This window comes from Triturus cristatus, chromosome 4_1 (genome assembly GCF_964204655.1).
Source record: "Triturus cristatus chromosome 4_1, aTriCri1.1, whole genome shotgun sequence".
In the NCBI taxonomy this organism is placed as follows: Eukaryota; Metazoa; Chordata; class Amphibia; order Caudata; family Salamandridae; genus Triturus; species Triturus cristatus.
The window spans coordinates 80,203,416-80,229,890 of NC_140585.1; the positions used below are offsets into that span (position 1 = coordinate 80,203,416).

The 26,475-nt window shown below is 43.2% G+C and overlaps 1 protein-coding gene across 1 annotated transcript in view; it reads left to right on the forward strand.

Moving 5' to 3' along the window:
- The window catches only part of AIP (AHR interacting HSP90 co-chaperone), an 85,225-nt gene that overhangs the window by 14,305 nt on the left and 44,445 nt on the right, over positions 1-26,475 (forward strand). The window contains exon 2 of the mRNA XM_085651651.1: positions 8,080-8,259. Within this exon, the coding sequence (XP_085507777.1) occupies positions 8,080-8,259 (180 nt within the window). The remainder of the gene's footprint in view (positions 1-8,079; positions 8,260-26,475) is intronic.

The window sequence follows — 26,475 nt, forward strand, 5'->3', positions numbered from 1 at the left end:
AGGAAATAAGTGAAAAACTGATTAACACCCAGTTTTGCTAGTCACTGTCTTTGTTAGAACAGATTCACAATTGCTTTATTAACCTTCCTGCTTTCTACAATTTGCTTGAAACGGCACCATTTGCCCACTTTCTTTTAAAAATTTCCTCTTAGGTGGTTCGGGCTTGCTCGCTACACTGCTTTACCGTGTCGCGAAATGATGCATGTCTAGAAAGTGTGTCATCAACATCTAAAGTTTGGAAAGCTGTGCTATAGGGGCATACCCGTATTGGGGGACACATGGGGTCCAGACCCGCCCTAATTTTCCCCCTGATATTACACCCGCTGCACACCCGTCACAACAACTAGCGGCAATTGCGGGAAGGGGAGTAAAAGATGCCAGGGCGATTAACCGCTATACCAAAACGCAAACCCTGAGATTACTGCAACTTCACAGCTGTTAGGTGAGCATTGAAACCAATGTGTAAAACAGACATTGCCAAGTGAGAGCTAGACATATCATAAGGTGGAACTAGCACTAATGCCATATATGTAGAATAGTCCCCGGAGATCGCCTTCCCAGATTAGTCCAGTGCAGATGTAGGCGAGCGGGAACGCGCCCGCTCCGAGGGGGGTCTAGTATTGTCGTGGAGTCGCTTATTGTCTTTCAGAAAGTGTTCCACTTGAGCTGGATCTTGAAATAGATGCTGTTTGCCCTGGTGAACAATATGTAACTTAGCAGGGTAGATCATGGAGTATTGAATGCCCCTCTGAAGAAGCCTTTTTTTCACTGCCACAAACTTATGTCTCGCATCCTGTACTGATTGCGTGAAGTCCGGATAGAAGGAAAGCGTGACGTTTTCAAACTGAACCGGTTGTTTCTCCCTGGCAAGCCATAGCAAAGTGTCCCGGTAGTTCAAGAATCGGATAATGATGGGTCTCGGGGGAGCACCCGGTACAGGCCGAGGGGCCGAGGGTCCGGTGGGCCCGCTCCACCACCAGTTGTTGGGAGAATGCCTCCGGCCCGAACAGGTCAGCCAAAAGCTTCTCAATGAAGACTTCCATTTTTCCCACATTGGTGGATTCTGCAAGCCCTATAAGGCGCACATTGTTTCGGCGCGATCGAGCTTCTAAGTCTTCGCTCTTATCAGCGATCACCTTTAGAAGTCTCTCCATCTGTGAAACCTTGGTAGTAGTGGCCGCCGCACCATCCTCCAGTCCAGAAACCCGTTGTTCAGCTTCCTTCACTCTCTCCTCCTGTTGATGCATGCGATGCACCAGAGAGTCCAGGCGTTTAGACATGTTGTCTAACTTAGAGTCTATAGAGGTGAGACTCGTTTGCATACTGAGCAGGAGCGCCTTCCAATCCACCTCCGTGCCGTCTCCCTCATCAGAGTCGCCATCCTCCGCTGGTGGTGGTAGGGGCTGCTTTTTCTTTTTGTGGGACTCAAAGGGGAGCTTAGATTGTTTAGTGTCTGTTTTCCCCATGTTGGCGATGTAGGGAGGGGGGGGGTACCTACCACACAGCAGCAGGTACGGAGCACCCACCCCGCCTCTCCAGTCAGCAGAACCAGCAGTCGCCCATATACAGGAAAGTCTTACTTGGCCCTACGAGGTCCACGCACCACCCCTCAGAAATGTAGAACCGTATCCACTGGTGTCGAAGCGGGTCAAAGGATCGATGGGGCGGCCCACGGCGAGTCCCCGGAGTGATCCCCGAAGGCTCTCAAATAGATAAACTCTCCTCGTCCGGGGGCCAGTGGGATGCAAGCCAGCAAGGGGTTCCACAGAAGGACCCCAGGTGTTTATAAGTGCCGTGGAGGGTTATGGGCTGTAGGGCGCAACTCGATCCGCCGCAATGCAGGTATACCTCCCCCTCCGCTCCTTTCATGGCAGTGCTGGAGACTCTCTATCCCCCTCGTGGAGCCCAGAGGCACGATCCCGAGTATTCCTCCCACGATTGCTTCCACCTCTCCTCACCGTGCAATCCGGTGGCTGAGTGGCGTTCCGAAATCACCGGAGCTTCCAGCCGCCCTCCCGTGGCTCGCGGCAACGCCGCCTGGATCTTGCGGCCCTGCGTCCCCGGCAAATCCCCGGCCTTGCGTGCCCCTGCACGCCACTCCTCTCAGTGGGGAAGAGCCGCCGCCGCGTCCGCTGTCAGGAGGATCGCCCAGAACTCCGGATAGCGAGGTCCGTTCAGTTTCAAACTTTCAGCGAGCGTGCTCGCATGTGTTCTGCTCCGGTATTTTAATTTGGGTGCGGGTTTCCGTTCTTGTGGATGAGCTGGAGGATGGAATGATCACCCGGCTGGCGAGAGCCTCACGAGTGTGCGGCCATCTTGGTCTGGCGCCCCCTGCCACAGCATCCTTCTTTACAGCCAGGGGAAAAGTCAGTTTATAAGCCGACCAGCCAGTCTGCTGGGGCATGTTACCTACTGACTGTAAACATTGAGGGGGTGGGGGAGGGTGTCGGCCCACACTCCACCAAACATACGCTCCTGGGTATTACATCTTTACACAGGTTTGGCAAAGACCCTCCTGGAGAGCATAAATATGCTGTCCTAGTAGTTAACATTTTGAGTGAGTTTCATAAGGCACCTTTGAGGTTATGAGGAATGAAGGAATGACAGACTTCGGTTCCAGATTGCTGGGGGGGGGGGGGTGGGCACTAAGGAATGGATTTGACATATAATGCAATAGCGTGCTTTTATCTTGTGGAGGTGCACATTCTGAGAGGAGCAGTTAAAGCAGGACGGCAAAAAAAAATCTAAAATCTGCCTACTCTCCACCAACTACCACTTTGTATAGTTGCAGTCCAAGTCTCTAGCAGTGGCTGGGATATGTAGCTGATGGATGTCAATCCGGATGCTGGCGATGAAGGCGCCTGCAGGACAACAAACAGTCTACTACACCATTTGCCCCCAGCTTTCTGTGCCAGTGTTATTGATGCAGTCACTCTCTCGAGTAAATTCATGGGCCACTTTTAGAGGCCACTTTACTCGTCCTGAACCTGGCCAGTCCACTGCTCAAGGACCTGCCACTCTGTTGTGTGCTTAGAAATTGCTGGTCCGTCCAGGGCACAGTCCTCCGGTAGCTGGCAGTGTCATATGTAAGCTCTTCAGTGCCCACTCTTTCTGTCCTTTTTCCAATATGCTTATTTAGTTGTACAATTATTCCAGAAGCCTGATAAAAAGCCCCTAAAACCACACAATATTCTATAATTTAAATTTGATATTATTATACTTCCCATATTTCGTCCCTAAAACACAGACGTCGTTAAAATATAGTGAATCCATCTGTACGCCGTACAGCAAATTATTTGGTTTCCGTCTTCCGTTAATAAAGTGACTTCATTTGCCATCATCACCTTTCGATTTCAGTTTCCAGGGTATAAAAACCGCTACCATCGTTAATGGACAAGTCAATAGGAGATGTTTAAAATATTTTACAAAACTTCTCTCACATCTGCGTTTGCTGTGGTTGTGTTTAGCTTATTCTAGAAATCCATGATTTTTGCACCTAGATCAATTCTGATCCTTATTATTAATCGGACAACTCCTCTAGTTTACTATAAGGAAGGAGTTCCAGAATCTAAAACTAATTTAGTTTAATAACCTGTGCATCTGTTGAGTTCTGAACCGAAAGCTTCCAATAATGTTTTAACAGAGGACTTCTTCATAGCCTCCTTTGTTTTGAGGTTCCGGCCAGCTTAGTGTGCCTTGCCTAGATATTTCTTGCTGCTAACCTTTAAGTAATTCCTTCATAAGGTAGAAATCTTCTTAGGATCGTGACCTCTAAGCCACGTAACAGCCACACAGGTTAGATCCTGACTAATACTTCCAGAGAAATTATTCTCAGCTCAACGTGCAGGGGTCAGACCACTGCATTTCTAAATAGTTTTGGACCTTTTTTTAAACATTTCCCTTCTAGCCGGTCAAGTGTAAAGCTTACACATGAATGGGAGCTGACAGAAAATCCAGTGGTTTTGTCACTGATCTGTACTTAGCCTGCTTTGCAGTACCCCAGTAGATACTCTGTCTATTTTTACTACCGTGGTGGGTATTTGATATGCTGGGTGTACATCAAGGACACTGATTAGTGGAACGATTAGGGCAGATATGCAGGCCCTTGCTGGACAGCATGACACATCTTGCTCATGCTGCATTGCCTTCCTTTGTGTACCTGCTGGATATGAATGGAAAGTAGTATCGAGGATAATCTCTGCATTACCCAGCAGAATTGTGGGATCCCTTCCAACAACATAACAGGTTTCAGTATTGTGCACCGTGCTTGCTGTGCAAAAAGGTAGAGGGTCCTGCCAAAGAATGTGCCATGTGTATTTTATCATTCTTCAAAATCGTTGTTGCTTGTGGCTGTATTCACATTAAGGGCCCTTGGTGCGCTTACCTAATTTTGTGTGCAGAAGGGAGATACTGGTGTTGTACACCCTGCTTCCTATCACTTAATATGACTTGTGTGGAGTTATTTTCTATGCTGGTGAACCATTGAATGATCGATTCTACTCATTATCTGTGTTGGTCGTGTGGCTTATGTTGGCCCACACTGTTCCATCTGCTGCTGTGCCTTGATTTTAAGTTCCAACCTAATGGTTTGTCATTTGGAGCTTGTACTGCTCTCTTGCTTTTTTTATTCTCTTATTAATCTTAGACTTTTATCGAAGTTTGTTTAGGCCTGTTGTGATATTTCCTCTGATGCGGTACACGTTAACATTTGTGAGAACTTGTAGTGGTGATAAAACTCTTGATTGTTATAGAAGCCAAGGATGTCTCACCATCTCAGGACCTCTGCAACAAGCTCAGCTCCTACTTCCACCTGAAAATCAAGGCCCTCTACAACAACTTCAGCAAACAGACTCCGGACACCACCCCCCTCTCCACCACCGACAACCAGCCGACCATCACCACCTGGAAACCTGCCACCACTGAAGACACCACCATGAAGAACACCCACTCAGGTGCCCCCACTGACCCCTACCCACAGCATATCTACCACAGAGCCACCGCCGCCATAGCACCCGAACTAGGCCCGACCATCAACGCCTCCCTCGAATCCGGCATCATCCCCGACGGACCTGAAAAACTTCCGGCCCATCTCTCTCCTTCCCTTCGCAGCCATAGTCCCCAAGAGATTCATCAACGCCCAGCTGACCACCTTAATCGAAGAGAACGCCATCCTCGACTCCTCCCAGTCCGATTTCACAGCAACCACAGCACCGAGACCGCCCTCCTCGCCATCGTCGATGACCTCCGCATGCTACTCGACCAGGGTCACACTGAGGCCCTCATCCTACTAGACTCGTCTCACACCGCACTCCCGCAGCCAGACTCCACGATGCCGGTATACGAGGAACCGCCCTCGACTGGACCCGGTCCTTTCTCTCTGCCAGAACCCAAAGGATCAGACTCTCTCCCTTCCACTCCAAACCTACAGCGATCAACTGTGGAGTACCCCAAGGATCCTCGCTCAGCCCCACGCTCTTCATCATCTACATGGCCCCCCTCGCCGCCATCGTCCAACAGCATGGGCTCAGCATAGTATCTTATCCAGCTCATCCTCTCTCTCACGAAGAACCTCGAAGACACCAGACTCGGCTTCCATAAAGGAATGAAAGACGTCGCAGCCTGGATGAGCGACAGTTACCTAAAACTGAACTTGGAGAAGACAGAGGTCCTCGTCCTCAGACCCTCCCCCACTGCGTGGGACAGCTCCTAGTGGCCCCCTGCCCTCAGAAACCCACCCACCCCGACGGACCACGCCCAGAACCTCAGTATCATTCTAGACTCCTCTATCACCTTGACCTGCCAGATCAACGCCGTCGCCTCCACCTGCTTCAACTCCCTCCGCAAGCCCTTCAAGTGGACCCCCCCCCACCCGGAATGCAGAAAAACCATCACCCACGCACTCATAGCCAGCAGACTGGACTACGGCAACGCCCTCTACGCTGGAATCATCAAAACCCTGCTACACAAGCTCCAAACCATCCAGAACACCTCAGCCAGACTCGTCCTCGGAACCCCACGACCCGAGCACATGAGCCAGCACCTACGACACCTCCACTGGCCCCCCATCGAGAAGAGAATAACCTTCAAGCTACTCACCCATGCCTACAAATCCTTCCACAACATCAGACCCAAAAACCTAAACGAAAGAGTCTCCTTCCTTGATCTCAAAAGGAATCTCCGCTCTGCCGACCTCGCCCTGGCAGAGACCCCACGCATCCGCAGAACCAGAGCAGGTGGAAGAGCCTTCTCCTACGTCGCAGCTAAGACCTAGAATGAGCTCCCAGTCAACATCAGATGCTCCCCCACTCTGCACACCTTCAGGAAGAACCTCAAGACCTGGCTCTTCAAGTGATTCGGAGCTGCACCACCGACCCTCCCCCGGACCCTCTCCAGCGCCTTGAGACCCATACGGGTGAGTAGCGCGCTTTATAAATCCCTGATTGTTTGATTGTGGCACACAGTGTTGCAGGACCACTGCAGAACCCACACACTGTTCTGGACAATGGAAACAATACAGTTATTTGGAGTGGTTTATGAGTGGTCAATAGTTGGAGATAGTTTATTAAAGTACAGTTGAGTTCTATGATTGCATATTTGGACCACAGTGATTTTGACATAAAGTAAAACTCTGAGATAACCGTGACATCATTATAGAATTTTAATTCTAATCTGCAATCACACCTACTAGGTATACCACTTTAAATTATTTTTGTGTATGGCTGATGATCTGAGACAAAGTAGAAAATTCTTTTGCATCTAATGTTTGCCAGTAACATTTCTCGTACGTTGGAGCAAGAGGTTATTATACATTAGATGAGCTTCTGTATAAGCTATCTAGCATGGGGATAGCAGAGGTAACTAGTTCCATTAAAACGCCTTTGTGGGTCTCTTCCTTAAAGATGTGAAGCCCGTTTTGGTGATATGGAGTATTTGAGCGTGATGGAAGGGCTGGAATGCAGAGATGACTTATGGAGTGAGAAAAGATAAAGACGTAGTTTATGGCAAGGTTAGGTTGACACTTGCCCAACATCTAAAAGGCATTTTTTCGGGAAAAACAGAGGCATGGACGAATCTCATCCCAGAGATGCGATTTCTAATGCTAACCTTACTGAGGTTCAGCCCCCTCTTCAGCAGGCCTTTAGCTTGTAGAGAAGTGATAGTTAGCATCTCCAGGTGAGTATGGATGGTCTTTATTGATAAGGAGGTTCAGCTCCATTTAAAGGCAGGGTTTTAGGCCCTTGGGTATTGGTTGGTTCTTTCTAGTGATTTAAGGTTGGCATCCACTGAGATCTTGATCTCGTGACAGTAGGGTAGGTCCTTGCTACAGGGCGAAATCAAGTATGGCTTCCTTACTTTGAAAACTCTTCTGTTCTTTCATTGTGTATTTGCTGCCCAATCTACCAACAGCTGCATATTATAAACACTTACAAAATGCCTTTATAATTTGTAAAATTGGGTGTCTGATCTTTTCCATGTAGCTGCATAATGCCAGTGACCTTTGGGCTCTCTTTTGATTGTAGTTGATTCTCACTGGTGGGTGGATACATTTCAACAGGCTTGCGTGCCTACTGTTCAGTGAGGTTGGTGTCCACAAGTTTAGAAACTTGCGTCCCAGTTCACAGTGAGCTTATGCCAACCTCTGTGCATTGTGGAGAAGCTTGCTTTGCCGTGGATCTTTTTATTCTTGCACCTTTCTTCCTGAAATGTGTTCAGGGAATACAACAGTCCAAGTATGAATGTCATCTCTTCCACCTGGGCTACCTCTCTAGCCTTGCACGCTTCCAATGCTTGTCTTGTTCCATCCTCACCTTTTTCTCTGCATTCTTCTCGTCCATTCCTCTTTTATTCTGTCGTCCCAGTTAGTATTTTCTTTTTTCAAATTGCCTTTACAACATTCATTTTCCCATTCCTTGCTATTCTGATTTTCTTTTGTCGTTCTACCTTTTTGCTTTTTCTAACTTCGTTTCTTTCTTCCCATATCCTGCTTTTTGACCGCCATATATGTTTATAATTTATTTTTTGCTCCATTCAAATTTTTACTAACACTGCATTCCTAATTTCTCTCCATTCCGCTCTCAGGCAACCTTTCACTACAGGACCCTGAAGTGTGACCCTCAAAGGACGCTAATTGATGACAGTCGCACCGATGGGAAGCCTATGGAGCTGATCATTGGCAAGAAGTTCAAGCTGCCTATCTGGGAGTCCATCATCTCTACGATGAAAGAAGGCGAGGTCTCTGAGTTCTTGTGTGACACACCGGTAAGGACGAAACTTCTCATGACAGACTGATATCGCCCCCAAGAAGTCATCTTTTTTTGTTCTTTTCGTAAAAACATGATTTTCAGAATCCAGCATACCATGTTTTCTATCAACACAGTGCCCACGCATCCAAAATGAAATTGTAACCGTCAAGGTTGAACTCCACATACATTATGAAAGCTACAAGTGGCATGCATTCATGTGTCTCAACGGAGCTAAATTTATTAAGACAACTAAAAGTAGTACATTAATATAATAACATGATTAAATCCAAAAATAAGTACACACGGTAACCTATGTCAGTGGTTGCCCCCCCCCCCCCCCAATGAAATTCACACAGATGGAATCTTAACCTCCCCCAGGTTGTTCTACAAAAGCACTATGAGGAAATTGTAGCCACTGAAATCACAGATTCAAGCAACAGTCTTGCAGCTTTTAAAATTATCCCATAAAGTATAACTCTTTTGCTCTACTCTTTAGAGACCCCCTGGATCTGTCAAAGAAAAACAAATCTTTCAAACTCCTACTGACGTGTTGCTTGAATGTAATATTAGGTGGAAGTTTAGTGCACCGACCTTCATTCTCTCTCTACACTTGGCTCTTGGAATTGGTTCATGGGGGGAGATTTGGTAACCTCCTGGAGCAAAAGTGTGAGAGCTTGTGTGTGCTCTGATAGTCTTCGTTTCCTGCCTGAGACATAAGAGGGACAAAGTTTAAGTTACCAGTTGAGATTGCTATCTCCAGAGTTAGTTTCTTTCCCGGTTGACAAAGAAGTGTTGTCTGGTTCATAAGTCTGTTGCATTTGAGTTGATAAATTCTCAAGACATGAATAAGCATTTGAAGAAGAGAGTTGGATGTGCTGGCCAAGGAATCGCTTTGCTGTGATTGTGATCATCTACCAAAGTAGGCTGCACCCTAAAGCCAAATTAGAACGCACCTAAACTTGATTCTTGGAGGTTCTGCTTGTGTAAACATATTCATGTTAGTGTAGTAATTTACACATACACTGTTGTAAATTCAACCTTTTTTATTTAAGACAAGTACTGCAACCTCCAGCCAGCTCACAGCTAATCCAGCTGTCACCCCCCAGAATTATTTTCCTCTTACATTCCATATTGCATCATAACTCATAAGTAGGAACTTTCCTACATCTCTCTCCCCCTAAAAAATGCGTAAGGAATACGAATTTTATACAAATATACTTTAAAACATACTGCAAAGGATAAATTTTTCAAATTTAAGAATACACTCAACTACTTCAAAATAAAATTGTGAAAATATAAAACCTATACATAGATACTCTAAAACATAACAAACATTTTGTTCACCCCGTTACTCGTCAGGCCCAACCACTTCGCTTAGATTTCAAAAGCTCCATTCCTTCCCATCCTCCAACACAACCACATTTTCCTTTATTCCAGTTACTCTCCGGGGTTGAGAGTATTTACTTCCCCCCCCTTTTTAGGTCGAACCTAGTGGCAGCGCACATGCACTGCACACTCTGCGAGGCATGATGTAATAGAGTATGCTTTGGAAGACCCGCCCACTCGCCGCCCATATTTTTAATTGGCTTGTTTCATTGTCCTTTGTAAACGCTGGCTTCCGATTGATTATAAGGCTTGTTAGTCCCTCCTTGGTACCGCCTTGTCTCCAATTGTTACCGCCCATAAGGACTGGACCTTTTTCTTGTCTCGTTACACGGTCTGCATTATATTGGATGTGAGCACTATTTTGTTTAATGTTATGCCCCTATTTCGGGCAATTGGTTGCAGCACGCTGCCTGCTTTTATTTTACCTATTAACCGCGTTCCTCTTTTACTGTAGCGGTCGCCTTTCTTTCTTTATTTAATGTACTAATGTCGGTCCGCTTTAAGTATAGCAGCCGCATTTACTTATTTTTTTTATTCACTAGCACCCATGCAGTGCTTTCACATTTATTGAGGCCACCCCCTTTCTGTAAACAAACCGTGTCTAAAGAAGGGTGCGTGGCTGCTACTAAAGTAAAAGCGTGGCATGGGTGCTTGTACAAAAAAATATCTGTTTATCAAGTTGACAAACAGATGTTTTTTTTAATCAAAGCGCCGCATGCAACCGTTTCACTTTGATAGTGGCCACGCCCCTTTCTCTAGACCCGGCTTGTCTAAAGAACGGGACACAGCATTCATAAATGTGAAAGTGCCATATGGGCACTAGTACACATATAAACATTTGGCAATGCAATATGCGAGACCTATTGCATTGCAAATGCTTTTTGTTTTCGCCGTCCCTTCTAAAAGTATTATTTCTTTCTTTGGCGTCACTGGCTCCCTTTCCCAGCTCTGCTGCCGGCGCATTTAAATGCGTTCTCCCTTTAACTGTCTGCGGGCCGCTGCCTCTCAGAGGAGGAATGGGCTGCCAGCTGCCCAAGTTTGCTGCACTCACTGAAGGGTGCGCATTGCTGCTTCTCGATTTCATTTACCATAGTATTTTCAAGAATCACAACGTACCAATATAATGGGTCCTGATGTTAATTTCCATGACGCATAGTTCATCAGCACTGAAATTTATTTGGATTATCAAATGCTTTGCTTATGCCCCCCTCCCACCTAATGGTTTGTAGCGCTGCATGCACAGCATGCAACTGTGCTTTACGTCTAAGTCACCGCAGCGTGAGTATTTTATTTTTGTATCTAGGAAATTCTGCTTAAACTAAGGCATGTTGATCTCTTATTCTAATGTACCTGGTAGCAATTTAGCCCAGCACTGGTCAACGCCTTGCTGGCAAAAGATCATTTCTGTGGTTAAGTTGCCAGCACCGGAGTGTTTACTTTGCGTCCGAGCGTGCCATGCTAGAACTCGAGTGTCTCACCATTTCCTCTGCCTAGCTCCTCTTGCTAATAAAAGCCGCCCTGCGGCAAGTCATTTGTGAGATAACCGGTCAGCTAACTGCAGGCGCTGCAGGTAACTGCATTAACTGCAGTTGGAATTTAACCTGGCTAGTGAAAAAGGTCTCATTTCACCCTTCAGAAGAGCTTTACTCTGACTTTTGGTAGCCCATGGTATCTCCCTAGGTATTACGTAGTTTTAAAACTTAATCGACCCAGAACCGAGTTATAGGCCCTTTAAATTCAGTGCATATATTCCAAGTAAAGGTTTACGTAGTAAATAGAAGTCTCACCCGAAAGTTCTAAAATGTGTTCTTACCACCGGGATGGTCGGTCGTTTTCGGTTCAAGCCCCAAGATCTGGAAGTTGTTTAAGATGTTGGGCTCACCACCTCTGTCCAGAGCTTCTGGAAGAAGCCGAAGACTCACCAATTCGTAATGACAGAGTCATAACCAATCGCAAGCGGACAATCGAAGGGTGCCAGTCAGTATGTAGTTGGGCGCAAAGCACAGTAGTTGTACAGTGTGGGCAAAATGAGTATTATTTTGCTCCTTAACAGATACACAGGTGATTGCCACAAGCATTTGTTTTTTTCTTTCCATGTATATCGGTGGCTTAGGAAACAAAATTGTGGCATGCAGATTTTTAACTGCAGGAACGCCATGCAGCCGCATGGGATGAATGACAGGCTGGAATTTAACTGTTTTCTATAATAGAATAGGATGTATATTTTCCATAATTCACATAACTAATGTCCTGCCCACTGGGTGGCAAATTTTTTCTCATTTGTTTATTTTATTTATTATTATTTTTATTTTTTTGGATTGGTTTAACTTTATTCACTCTTTGAGTAACCACACCAACTTTACTTTGACGGCAATCCCTTTGAAGTCTATGAAGTGGGAACACTGTTCATGTCGGGTCATTAAAGTCTGGAGTTTTTCGGTCACAGCATGCAAGTCACCATTTATTTTTCTATGATTACGGTACACAATCTCCACTTTGGGGCTTTGGTTTTGATTAAATGTGTGAGCATTTTTCACTGATCACGGGTGTTTCTAGAAGCAGGACGAACAATCGATTTCTGCTTTTATAGTGGCATGGCTTGGAAATGTGTCAAGTTTTACACAGTGGCATAATTTAAGAGTACAGCACCATGGAGGATTAGCTCCAATTTGGAGGACTGTTGAAACAGTTATACTTGCGGCATGTTTCACGTATTGTCAATGGTTTGGGTATGTGATTTATTTCTGTATTTTTATGAAGGACTGGATTGAGTAGTCTCCTATTTCATTTTATGTTTTTAGACTGTAATGATGAGACCCCTAAGGAAGGATTGCCAATGACCCGAAATGCATTGGGTTTAAAGAGCATTTGTGTTAAAATTTAATTTCAACCATCACCAATTGGTACAAAAGAATTTTCCTTAACAACAAATAAAAAGGACAAGAATGAACATTGGATGACTTGATATTAATTGAACATAGCGTTTATAAACGTTTTGAAATTCAGTGAAGAAAACTATAAAGTTTTCGATGTAAGTGCTACCGTCAGCCAGGCAGCAGTTTTCCAAACCTGGCATTCCTGCAGTTATTATTCTTTCAGCGCCTTCAGACACAGCGCGACAACAGGGACGCACACAGATATAACCAAGAGTAATTTCAGTTCAGGCATTTTAAATTTGAGTGCACCGTGGCATCATTAGAGATTGACATTGTTTGGTCTGAATAATTTTCCGAAGTGCACCATCCAAAATGTTTTTTGAATAAATTGCACACCTAACCACCAACAAAGCTGAAACTTTAGCACTCTCATCAGAAGCAGCATCAGAGATTTATAATTTGATTCAAGAGGCCAGACTTTTCAGTCCTCATGTACTAAAGCGTAGTTGTTAAAGCAACTAGAATTATAAAGCAAGAAAGAAATTAACCATGCACTCCACACGACAACACACCTACAATATCATAAAGCCAAAAGTATTCCACGAGGTTTACAGATTGCCCTGAAACCAATGCTATGTAAAACTAATAAATCTTTTATGGAAAGATGGTACTTCATTTTAAATCAGTGCTCCTTGGACCTGATTTTGATAATTATTGAAGGATCATCAAATATCCTAAAGAAACTGGAGGAGGAGATTCAAACTATCAAAGGTGAATTATCTAAACAAACTGAAGAAAATTGGAGCGATTTGCTTGAAGATTTAAATCAAATTGGATAAATACGCTAAAGAAATCCATGAACGCAAAATTTAAAAAAATTCGCTGAGACATTATTGACTATAAACTCGATGAGGTCTATACATGAGCCGAAGTCTACAATCAACAGAAATGGCAGAGACAGCCCAATGCGGGTTCATCTCAAGAAAGTGTGGTGTCCGAGACGGATGTGGCACAGAATAGACCACCGTTAGTAAGAGAAGAAAGATTGCTTACTCAACCATCTACCAGTGTGGATGGCCAAAAATCATCAAAGGCATCCTTTTTGTCCACCAGTCTAGCTGCCAACCACCAACCCAACAAAAACGAGGAAAAACCAGGAGGAGCCAAAGAATCCCAGATAGACATGGAGAAAAGGGTTTTTCGCAGCAAAAGGAAACCAACTTAGTGATCTATATATTGCAACATAACAAGGGTACCCCTAATTTAGTTTCCTATCTCAGGGTTTTAAAGCAAATATTTATGAACAAAAATATATAGGAAACAATTGATAAAAAAGCAAGGTGATGTACAAACAAACAAACAATCCTTATATATACCCCCCCAATGATTAAGTATGACTAATGATAGACCTATTTTTCATGAAATCTCTTTATTTCCTGTTATTTTATATTTGTTTCAATAGAAGGTCATTTCATTTTTCTTATTTCTTTAAAGCCTTTCTTTATAAACATTTGCTATCGTAAATATTATATCATTTCATATCCATTTAGACTATTGCGTTTACACTCCACATTTAAATACAAAAAAAAGACAAAAAAAGAAAGAAAGAGACAGGGGGTAATCATCAATTATGGCTATTGTTAGATCTACGCGCGTTTCGGCGTTCAGCCTTCCTCAGGTGGCCATAATTTCTTAACTCCTATAATAAGAAAAACACAAACTATAATTGCTTGTACATACCTACTCATTCAAGTGTACATTTATAATTCTAAAAAAATCTATATATATATATCTACAAAGATGCATTAATCCTATTCATATATACATTTCTATACATATTATTTACAAAAAACAAACAACCAATATAATCCATTTCCAATTGCGCTGTCAAGTCCACAAAATCCTATGTGTCACAAAATGGAGCCTATTGGAAAAATCTTTGAACGCCATCATTTACATCTAGGGAGCTTCCACCCATCCGGTATTTCACAGCAATAGACATTAACGCCATCTATCATATTTCATGCCGATCTTGTGTTTATATCATTTGAGTGTATAGGTCTTAACCGGAGCTATATAACATGATATTCACCTTAGTGTAAAATCATTATTGTTCCGATAACCTGATTCTGGTTCTAAACAAAGTAACTATCAACAAGAGCGGGTTAGTTTAGTTTCTATTCCCTCGCTGTACATGTAACCGCATTAGCGTGTTACTAATGTTACCTTGGTTTTCTTTATATATATAGATTCCAGATTTCAAACGTGGATGAGTTCAAAGTCCTCCCTCCTTACTTAAGGATATCTTGTTATTTCGTTTTGTGGGTAGTCGTCTCTGTACTGGGCTGGATTTAGACTCGGCTTATTGGAAAACACAGACTATTCCGATGCTTCTAAAACATACAAAGATCAAAAGGCAGGAAATTAAAGTAAGGCCTGCCTAAGGTTGGGGCTCATAATAGTTATTTCTCCGGATGATGTATTTTTTCACTCACTCGTAGTCGCCTGCGTCTTTGTAATTAGCCATGTATACGCTTGACTTTCAAGGGATTGTAAACCATGCTAGTCACAATAATTCTAGAACAAATAGAAACAAAAACAACATGAATATTTTGGGGTGTCACCCTTTCTATGCCCAGGGCCCGTAATGACTCTCCAAGCAGATACGATGCTTTGCAACTTACTAGCGAGTGTTCGCGTAATTCGAATGTTCGTCGGTTAGCCGTTCCCGCCAAACTTAAGGCACGTCGATAGGCGCTCACTTTTCAAGAGATGCTACCACGCCATCTGAAAGAGAGCGTATTATCAATAGTACTTTAAATAACGCCTCGACATGAGGGGGTTATCCCTATGGACGTCGTTCACTACTACAATGAATATAATGTTTTTTTTAACTTACTGAAGAGCGCTGGCGTAATTCAAATATCCAGCGATTGGCTTATCCCACCAGATTCGAAGCGTGTAAACAAAACGCTCGCTTTCTAAAAATGTAGCCACGCCATCTAAAAGAGAGCGTACATCATAATGACCACCTTTAAATACCGCAGGGCCAAAAGAGAGTTACCACTACACTAGCTTGGGAGCATAATGAGCCCACACTTACCAGGTCATCTTTATATTCATTTCATCTCGGTTTGGAAAATACCGTCGAAGCACAAACGAGACCGTCCGTCGACGAGCTTTATGTATGTCCTAAACCCTTCATTTATTGGTCAGGTTTTTTCACCTGATCTTAGCGCATCCAATGGCACGCCTCCAAAGACCAATGTCCATTTGCATGTTAAAGGTGTATACGTGCCGCTGCCTTGTATACAACTTTTTCGTAATTGAAATAGCGGTGGATATTGACAACCAAAATAGGAATGGTGAAGACAAGAGCAAGAGGAAAACGAGCACCGCCAATGATATCCTAATCGTTGGGGAGTTTGTTTGATAACCTAAGCTAATGCATAGAGACATGTGCCCATTATTGCTTGAATCGTGTGCGCGTCAAAGGTATCAGCATGATAATGCTTTGCATCTAAACCCTTTAAAAGTTGCCAGATAAGCTACTCCTGTCCTATTCTGAATAACAATGCAGCCACTTATATGTTGATACAAATTCGATTTATAGGTTTAGGAAGATTGTAGTGCCCTGCTATTGAACATAGTATGGAGTCCCTTGTCATATAGGTTCCTTTAGATTCAGAGCATATTTTCCGGTGCATTAGGAAGACATCAATTGTTGTAACGAATCGCTTGACTCCATGGAATCTCGTTGTTTAGACCTCTTTTATATGTGTCCAGAGAGAATATCCAGTACACCTCTCTCCTTTTGCGGATCTCCATTCCTTGAGGTCCACTGATATTGACTTTCTCTAGGATCAACCAACGGATATCCTCTATGGTGTGATTGAAATCAATAAAATGTTGTACCAATGGCGCTTGTAATTTTTTTTTTTTTTTTTTTTTTATAAAGAAAGGCTTTAAAGAAATAAGAAAAATTAAATGACCTTCTATTGTAACAAATATAAAATAACAGGAAATAAAGAGATTTCATGAAAAATAGGTCTATCATTAGTCATACCTAATCATTGGGGGGGTATATATAAGGATTGTTTGTTTGTTTGTACATCACCTTGCTTTTTTATCAATTGTTTCCTATATATTTTTGTTCATAAACCAACTTAGTGATCAACATATTCAAAATCGAGTTGACTCAAGGACAAACGGCCTTACTAAACAAAGGTACCTCTTTTGTCTCAGTGTATCACAGCAATGTAGCTGAAACCCAGATCGCGATTTTCAAATTTCTGAGGACGATGAGGCTTAAATATTTTTTTAGTACAATTGAACCCTCCAAAAGTCCTCCTCAAGAACCAGAATACAAAGAATTTAAGGCCAAGAGTAACTTTTATTCGCCCATTTCACATAAGTCAATTGATGCGTTTGAACGGCTCATCAAGTTAGACGGAAACAAGATTGATTTTCAAGAAACTAGAGTTTCTAATTTCTCACCCAGAGAGTGGACGATATTGTCTTCCTTGGCAAACAATGAAAAATTGACCTTTCAAAAAGCCCACAAAGGAGGGGCTTTGGTGATAATGGATACTGAATTCTACAACAGGAGCGTGTTTTCACATGTTCAAGACACAAGCATTTACATGAAGCTGGACCTAGACCCAACCAAGGATTATTAACATGTCCTCAATCAAATACTACTAAGAGCAGTAGACCTGGACTGGATCAACGAAAACACCAAGAAGTTTTTATATACGGTATACCCACGCTGACCGCAATTTTATATGTTGCCCAAGGTACACAAAAGTGCAGCAAACCCCCCTTTCAGACCAATAGTATCAGCTTGTGCGTCAATTTCCGAACCCATTTGAAAATACTTAGAATTTTTTTCTTTAACCGATTGTCCAACAATGGGAAACGGATAAAAGATACTTTGGCATTTTTGAATGAATTGTCTACACTAGACATTAAGGGTAGTGATAATTCGTGGTTATGCACAATTTACGTCACTGCACTATATACCTCCATTCCTCACAATAAAGGCATGGAAGCAATGGAATGGGTTCTTTTAAAACAAGAAAACGTGGGAGCAAACAAAATCCTGCTATTAGAACTTCTGCAGTTTGCATTATTTCACAGTTACTACGAGTGGAAAGGGAGTTTTTATGCTCAATGCAACGGAACATTGATGGGCTTTGCTGTAGCACCATCCTATGCAAATATCATTCTGTCCAAACTGGAACCTGAACATATTCTTTTGAATAAAACATGGCAAGAACACCTGGTTGTATATAAAAGGTATATAGATGATATCTTCGTAATTTGGAAAGGTGAATTAATGAGCTTACAAGAAAAAATCTCTGAGCTGAATCGAATCCATGACCACATCAAATTTACCCATCAGATTGACCAGCATCAAATCTCATTTCTAGATGTTCTGGTTCAAATTGATGCACAGGACATCAAGACGAATGTATTTACAAAAGAAACTGACGGAAAAAACTCCATACATTTTAAAAGCTTCCATCAATATGCCTTGAAGCAACACCTACCTTATTCGGAATTTATAAGGTTAAAAAGAATCGCATCAGATCCCACAGAAGCAGGAGAAACCGTAAATAGATTTGCAACAAGATTCACACAACGTGGATACCCGAAGAAAATTATTGAAGATTCAATTCAACAAGTTTCCACACTAGTCACTGTTACGGAGAACACAATCCACCAAAATTAGTCCTATCAAATGTGTATTCAAACATTCCACTAAATCTCACCAAGTCAAATCTATCATCATGAAACACTGGGCAATCATTCAAATTGAACCGGACTTTCAACATCTTTTTAATCAAACACCCACCTTTTGCCTTTCAACGATCGAGCAATCTAAAGGAACTTTTAACTAAAAAGAAAGAAACTGACATCAGAGTGTTCAAGGGGATGCAAAGGTGCTCTAATTGTGTAGATTGCAACAACGTGATGACCGGTAATCAATTCATTCATCCCACAAAAGGTTCTATATTGATGTTACAACATTCAAGCACGTGTGACACTTCCAACGTCATTATGGCATTAAAATTTCCTTGTGGAAAAATTTATTTTGGGAGAACATAACGTCAAATTAAAATTCTAATCACTGAACATGAGAGCAATATCAGGAATCAGAACATGAAGTCCACAGTAGCGATGCATTGGAAGGAAGCAAGACATAATATCTCACAATTGCATTTCACCATTCTAGAGGTTCTTAAACCCAGACCTCATGCTGATCATCAGAAACTGTTAGCCAGATCCGAATTTTTTTAGATCAAAAAACTGAACGCCATGCAGCCGCATGGGAATGAATGACAGTCTGGAATTTAACTGTTTTCTATAATAGAATAGGATTTATGTTTTCCATAATTCACATAACTAATGTTCTCGACCACTGGGTTAACTTGTTTTTTTTTAAAGTTTCGGTTGTTTGCAAACATTTTCTCATTTGTTTATTTTATTTATTAATTTTTTGAATGTAATGTAAACAGAATTTCTAAAGCGCACTATCACCCCATGGGTATCCTGGCGCTGACTGACAGTGATTCCTCTACATGCACTTATTTACCCACCAGCTGAAAAAACCTACACTACCTCCTAGGGAAAAGAGAAGTGTGGAGTCTACTCAAAGGTTGAATGTAAGGCTTGTTGCTAGGGTGGGATGTTGATCTTTGAAGTGGGGTAGTTGATACTGTGAAGCTGGAAGAGTAAGCTGGAGGTACCTATCCTGCATACTATTAATATAGACAACCAACATTATTTCTGTGTTGGAGTGCATCTTTCCATTGGCGACGAAGGACCCAGTCTGTGCAGGGGGCAGACATCAAGTACCTCCACTCCTGGACCAATTACCAAGTTTCTGGTAGATGCTTTCTACAGGTAAGAAGAACCAGCGTTTCCCTGGATGAATTATCAAGATACTAAAGTTTTGGTATGTACTTTATATCCTGCAAGAATCCAGCGTTTTCACATTTACTTATTCTATTATAACTCTTTCAGCATCTGTGACTGTTGAAACTGTTCCCTGTTTGAAACTGTCACTGAGTTTATGCTATTTCTACTTTGGTGTTTCATCATCCCTAATCTACAGTTTTGGTCCTCTCTTGCTATACGACTGTATGCACTGTGCTGCATTTTCTGCATTTGACTGTCCTTCCTGCAATATAAACTGCACTGGGCACGTTCAAAATTGTGGCATTTTACACCGCACCAGTTGTGGCATTTCACATTGTATATACTTTGGAGTGCCTCCGCATCTAACACATTCAAGATTTTGTCATCGCACCAGAGATAAGTAAAAGAAAACTCAATACCGTTTTTGGAGCGCGCAAAGTCACCGTTTCTGGATCACGCGAAGTCTGCTCGCGAGTAACTGGCAGGTATTTTACGAGTGACTAACAGCGTTCCAGTTGACACGCAGACGAACGCACTCTAGCAAGGTGGCGGCCATTTTAGGAAATTGGGACAATCTCTTGTGAACTATTGTGCCCAACTTCCTCTAAACAGTGACGCGCAGCACGCACGGTGGCCGTTTTAAGAGGTTGGGAAAACCTCCAACCACTACTTTCTTCTTAGGATTTATTTGTCGTTTTCCTCATTTTCATCGTTTTCAAGTTAGGATTTTATCAAAATTCTTCAGCGACTGAACTGCTTCAGCTTCCAATCTCCTAACAGTAATTTATTGCTTTAATTTCTTATTTTCTTTAACATTGTTTTTTCTTTCAGGTAGACCTTAAATTATTAACAGCTTAGCTTATTGTTTCTTAACTTGTCTCAACTATTTATCTGCGAAAATTAACATACCTTAACTGCTATACAAGGGCTAGCTTGCTATAAACTGTTACTCTTATTCAACATTGAACCTTTCTATACCTATTGGTTATTTTTCACCATCTATAATGACTGATTAAGGGTTAGCTGCTCCCCCTTCCTTTCTTCCTACCCCTGGTGACCCTTCCATTCCTTGGAAGGAGTGGAAGAAGTTGTTCCTAACTTGTATATTATCAACTGTTGCAGATTAAAATGGTCCAGTACGTAAACAAGCTATTTTGCTCCATCACTTAGGCGTTGAAGGTCGACGTTTATACGAGAATCTCCCTGAAATTTCCTTAGCGATGGGAGATGGACAACCTACTAATGTTTATGAAATGAGCATGCAAATGTTAGAAGTGAGATTTATCACCAAGATTAATGTTGTGCTAGAAAGGCATACGTTTTTTTGTCGTGTGCTGAAACCAGATGAAGACATTGCGACTTATGTGGCCTCACTAAGGGGACTTTCTTCAACTTGCTGCTTTTACAGGATTAGGGGATTCACTCATACTTGATTAGATTGTCAGGTGCACTAATAACAAGAGGGTGCGTGAGAAACTGCTCATTAAAGATTCTACATTAGAAGAAGCAATACAAATAGCTAAAGGTCTTGAACATACTGATTTATGGATAAAAGAAATGGACAAGTGTAGCAATTCGATAGTACCTAAAGATGTGATGTTAAAAGATTTGGGGTCAAAGGACTTAGATTCTAGAGGGTCAGAGATCCATGCATGTGTAGATGAAACTAAAGCAGTGAAACATTTAGGAAAATTGCAATTCAAGCCTCTTAACAAGCCCACTGAAATTGCCCGTTCAGGAAATATGATTCCACGGACCACTACACGTGTTTTCAAATGTTATTGGGTGTGGTGCGCCTGGTCATATTGCCTCTAGCACTAGGTGCATGGCTAGAAATGCTATCTGTAGACCATGTGGAAAGAGAGGACATCGTGCCAAAGTGTGCAACTCTAAAACCCAGTATGTACAAGAAGTAGATGATACTGTGAGAACATTCATGAATTAATGCTGTGCCTGGATGGCTCCTCCATTCCTAACGAAACATGTTGCAACGTTGTAAATAGTGCTAATATTGCTACAGAAAGCACTGATAAGCTGGAAAAACCACACTCTAACATTGGCTTAGATATGAATAACGTAAGGATGCTAGTTGATTCTGGGAGTCTGTACACGTTGTTATCTAAAGACATGTAGCTCAAAGTATGGGGCGAAATGAGTAATGTGGAGGACTGGGACATTCCTGACATTAAGGCTGTAGGGTATGGTGGTAAAACAATTGACATTCTAGGTCTTAAGTGGATGATAAAAAGCTTTGCAGGGAAGAAAGTCCATGGTAGAGTAGATCTGACAAAACAAGGCTCTAACTTATTAGGTTGGCGTCATCAGAAGGACCTTGGTATTATGCTAAATCCAAATGCTAGTGAGCCTGTTAAATCTACTACTATTCATAATGTTGATAATTACGAGGCGAGTGTGATGGAGAAATTTTCCTATGTTTTCTCTGACAAGTTGGGAAAACTTGTGAATTTTTCCCATAAAATTATTCTTAAAAATAATGCAGTGCCTGTTGTTCATAAGATAAGGAATGCCCCCCACTTAATGAGAGGTCCTCTTCAAGATGAATTAGACATACTATTAAAACAAGGTATAATTGAACCTATTGAATGGTTGGCACCCATTGTGGTCGTGCCCAAGGATGGAATCAAAATTCGTTTGTGTGTTGACTTACGCGATTTAAATCGGAATATATGGGTAAATAGGCAACCCCTACCTAATATTTCCGAGATGGTGACTGCTATGGGTGGAGGAGTGCTCTTCAGTGTGATTGATATGTCTGCAGCTTATCACCAAATTGATCTTAGTGAGGAATCAAGACCTCTTCATTTGTAACACCGCTGGGTGCTTTTCGCTACTGCAGAATGCCATTTGGCTTGGCATCTGCCTCAAGGGTGTTCCAAAGAGTTATGCAACAGATATTTGCTGGACTAGAGAATGTCCCATTTTTTAAAGATGATGTATTGGTTGTAGGGAAGAATAGTGAACATCATGACAAAATAATGAATGAGGTTTTGAAACGTATGGAAAGTTATGGGCTGACTATAAAGAAAGAAAAATGTCAATTGAAAAAAAATTGTGTAACCTATTTGGGTCATGAAACATCTGAAGCAGGGATCAAACCAAAAAAAAGTATTGTTTCTGCTATTAATGATGCTCCTACTCCTCTCAATAAGGAGCAACTGAAATCTTTTCTAGGGCTAGCAGAGTACTGTTCTAAGTTTGTGAGTGGATTTACGGAGATAGTAGAACCACTAAGGCTGCTAATGAAGAATGGTGTTGCATTTGATTGGGACAAGAGCTGTGATAGGGCGTTCAGAAGTATAAAGAATTGCATCCTCCATGCTCCCACTCTTGGACATTTCAACGTAAATGCTAGAACGTTTATCACTAGGGATGCTAGTGCTGTGGGCATTGGTGCAGTTTTAACTCAAGTATATGATGGGGTGGAAAGGATTATTGGATTTTCATCTAGAAGACTACAAGGCGCAGAAGTGTCGTATTCCGTGATCGAGAAAGAGGCTTTGGCATGTTGTTGGGGCACAAAGCACTTTAATTATTTTGTTTGGGGTCTGCCTTTTAGGGTCCGCACCGATCACAAACCTTTGGTGCATTTATTTAAAGGTGGTAGAGGTCTGGAAGGCAATGTAACTCTAAGGATTTCCAGGTGGATTCTATCAGTGATTGAATATAATTTTGAAGTGGAATACATGGGGGGGTTTGAAAAATGTAGTGGCTGATTATCTATCTAGGATGCCGGTGGATGTCATGGAGGAGGATTTGGAAGATGGAGTAGATGTGATTAGGTGTAATGAAGAGCAGGCGTTCGATAAAGAAGAATGGGCCACTGCCATGTTCAATGATGAGGTACTGCAAGAAGTTATGATTTGTGTGTCGGGAGGATGGAGGGACAGTCATTGTCAAGATGTTTGTTTCAGAAATTATTGGCATATTGAAACTGAATTGAGCGTAAGTGAAGGAAAGTTGTGGAGAAGGAACAAATTGGTGCCGCCAATTAGTCTCAGAAGTAAGATAATAAACATAGCTCATGAAGGGCATTTAGGTAGAAACATGACTAAAAGGCGTGTCCGCCAGTCGTTTTGGTGGCCGGGTATAGACAGTGATGTTGAGGAGGCTGTTAAGGAGTGCTATGCGTGTGCCAGAAGTGATGAGACAAAATTTGTGAGACAGCCGCCCCTTGCATGTGCAGAATTCCCTAAGCGTCCATCGGATAGAGTGGCAATTGATTTTCTAGGTCCCATTTCCAAACTTGGTTCACGCAGTAAATTCTTGATGGGTTTTGGTGGATTACCACTCCAAATGGTTTGTTATTGAAATCACTGACTGCATTGAAATTGGAAAAGTAATTGGGTTCATGGAAAGAGTATTCATGAATGAAGGAATACCTAAGACATTTGTATCGGACAATGGAGTTCAGTTAGTCTCCAAAAGAATGAAAGAGTTTATCTGCAAGGTGGGAGTCAATCATGAGAGGGTTGCGAAGTTCAGGCCTCAGGCTAATGGCTTAGTGGAAAGGATTAATCGCCTGATAATGGAAAATATCCAGCTTTCTATTTCCAACGGTTTATCGTGGTCTGAGGAACTCAAGAAATTGGTGTGGTCATATAGAGTGACACCACATTCAGTGACTGGAGTGTCTCCCTTTGTCTTTCTTAAGGGACGTGAACCAGGTGTGAAAGAAGTCTCTGGATGGCTTAAAAACAAGGAGTGTGTGTGGGTTGATCGTGCTGCAGTGAAAGATGATGTTGTGGAACATCAAAGGGCTGCTGCAAGTATTACAATATTAGAAAATGTGTCAAGAATCCTGACATAAAGAAAGGAGATTGGGTTGTTGTAAGGCAAGGGGGAATTGTCATCAAAGGTGAGAGCAAATTTACACAACCTATGCAAGTCAAGAGAGTGAAAAAGAACATTCTCATTCTTACAGATGGTTCCGCTTGGAGTACAGGAAATGTTTCTAAATGTCATGCTCCTGAGCTGATTATACATGATTGATGTTACTTCTGCAATGTTTGTGCTTCCTATGTTATTATGAGGTAACATTTCTTATTATATTATTCATTCTCTTCTCTTCTTTATTTTATTGTTAGGTCTCGCTCTCGAGACCTATTGTCGCCGAGATGCCTCTTAAGGGAGACAGACTGGGGCACGCGCAGTGTTGTGGTTGTGGTGATTGCTGTCTGTGAACGCGCTTCACATGAATAGCATTTGCGCGTTGAGTGCTCCTCTCCGGAAGACCTGCTGAGTTAATTATAGGTCTGCAGCGTGGGGCGCCTGTCGGCATGCTGTGATAATGACCTTTTTCGCTTAGTTGCTTGGTCACTCTGCCCATAGACCGTGGAAATTCAACAGGTGTATTATCCTACGGATTTAGCACATCCTACAAAAATTCAAGAATTTTCCATTACCACTCAATTCTAAATTATGTCCATAGCCTAGATGTTTGTTTGGCCAAAGGCCACGCCGAGATGCCTCTCAAGGGAGACAGACCGGGGCACGCGCAGCAATTGGGGTCGGGGTCTGTGGACGCGCTTCTGAGACGCGCTTGCGCAGACGCACACACACAGACACACGCGCGCGCGCACACACCCCGCCGCTGCCGACCCCCCCCTCACCGCATCCGCGGCTGCCTAACGCGCGCGCACACACCTCGTACTGACTTGCTTCGGAAGGGAGACAGGAGATGGGCACATGCAGGGCTGACTAGAGGTTGTGAACGCGCACGTACAGACACGTGATGTGCACATCTCCTGTCCCCCTTCCGTCTTCGCAAGCCTCATGCAATTTTTTTTTAATGCGCACGCACGCTCCAAGCTCGGCGCGCTTTACACGTACAGCATGCCCCACTTACCGGCTCCTGTACATTGGCGCTGCAGATCTGGACGATGCAGTTAAACCCCCGGGACGGGGAGCGCTGCGGGTCCAAGTGCCCGTACATGGCGGCAGTAGTGTCTTTTTCTCGGTGCTGTGAAGGCTTCCCAGGTGCTACCGCCTTTGATCCAATACAGTGATCTGACTTGCCCCGGTACTGCTCTCAAGCCCTCTCCACTGCTCCTAGTGTTAGGTCCGCTATAGTTGGGTCTCTGAACCTGCCCCAACTGTCAGCTGTGTACTCAAACACCCATACCACACATGCGCCATGCGCAGAGCAAGGCACGCCTTGCGGCGGGCGCACTTGATCCTTACGTGCTACGTCACAAGGGCTTGTTGTCAATTGTGATAAGTAACCTGGGAGATGGAGTGGCCTTGCACATTTACAAGGCCTGGAGCTGCTGTCAGACGGTGACACGGGCAGAGACCCTCATGCAGCCTCCCTGCCAGGGTCCCACGGGTCAGCAGGGAGCGTTTAACCGCAGTGAACACAAAGTGGAAAGACCGCCTCGGTTTAAGATTATACAAGCTCTGCTGTCCCTGACTGACTTCAGACCATCAAACAACAAAGGTTTACATCTAGCAGCAACGGTTGGAGTACAGTCCACTGCCCCCCCAACCCCATCACTCTCCTCCCAACCCGGCTGGGCCTCCTCCACGGCCCTGGCATCTAAATAGCGCTCAGCCCTGCTCTAAGCGCTACATAAAAGATTTGGGGTGAAAGGAGTCGGGGGGGGGGAGGGGGGTTGGTGGCGGGGGGGTTGTTATATTATTCAAAGTAAAGAAAGCCTATTCTTTACATATTATCTTCTTTTGGGGAGTCGACACCTGCTGTGTAATCCCCCAATGCCCCCACCTCCCTACCCCCCACAATACACACGCACCGGCCCGTCACAAAAGTGAGTGGGTTCAGCCCCCGCCAGGGTGTACAGTAGCCCTGCTTGCGTCTCCTCGCGGGGGGCTCTCACTGCTCCCCCTCTTCTTCCTGAGTGACTCATTAGGGTCCGGAATGTGACAGCTCCTTTGTGCGTCTCTGATAGCAGAGGAGTAATCGCCAAACCGGAATGTGGTTGCACACTTAGACAATAGGTAGGCTGTTCCGTAACGAAATGGCAACCACATGACAGTGGAAGGATGGAAGGCTGTAACAACCCTGCCAA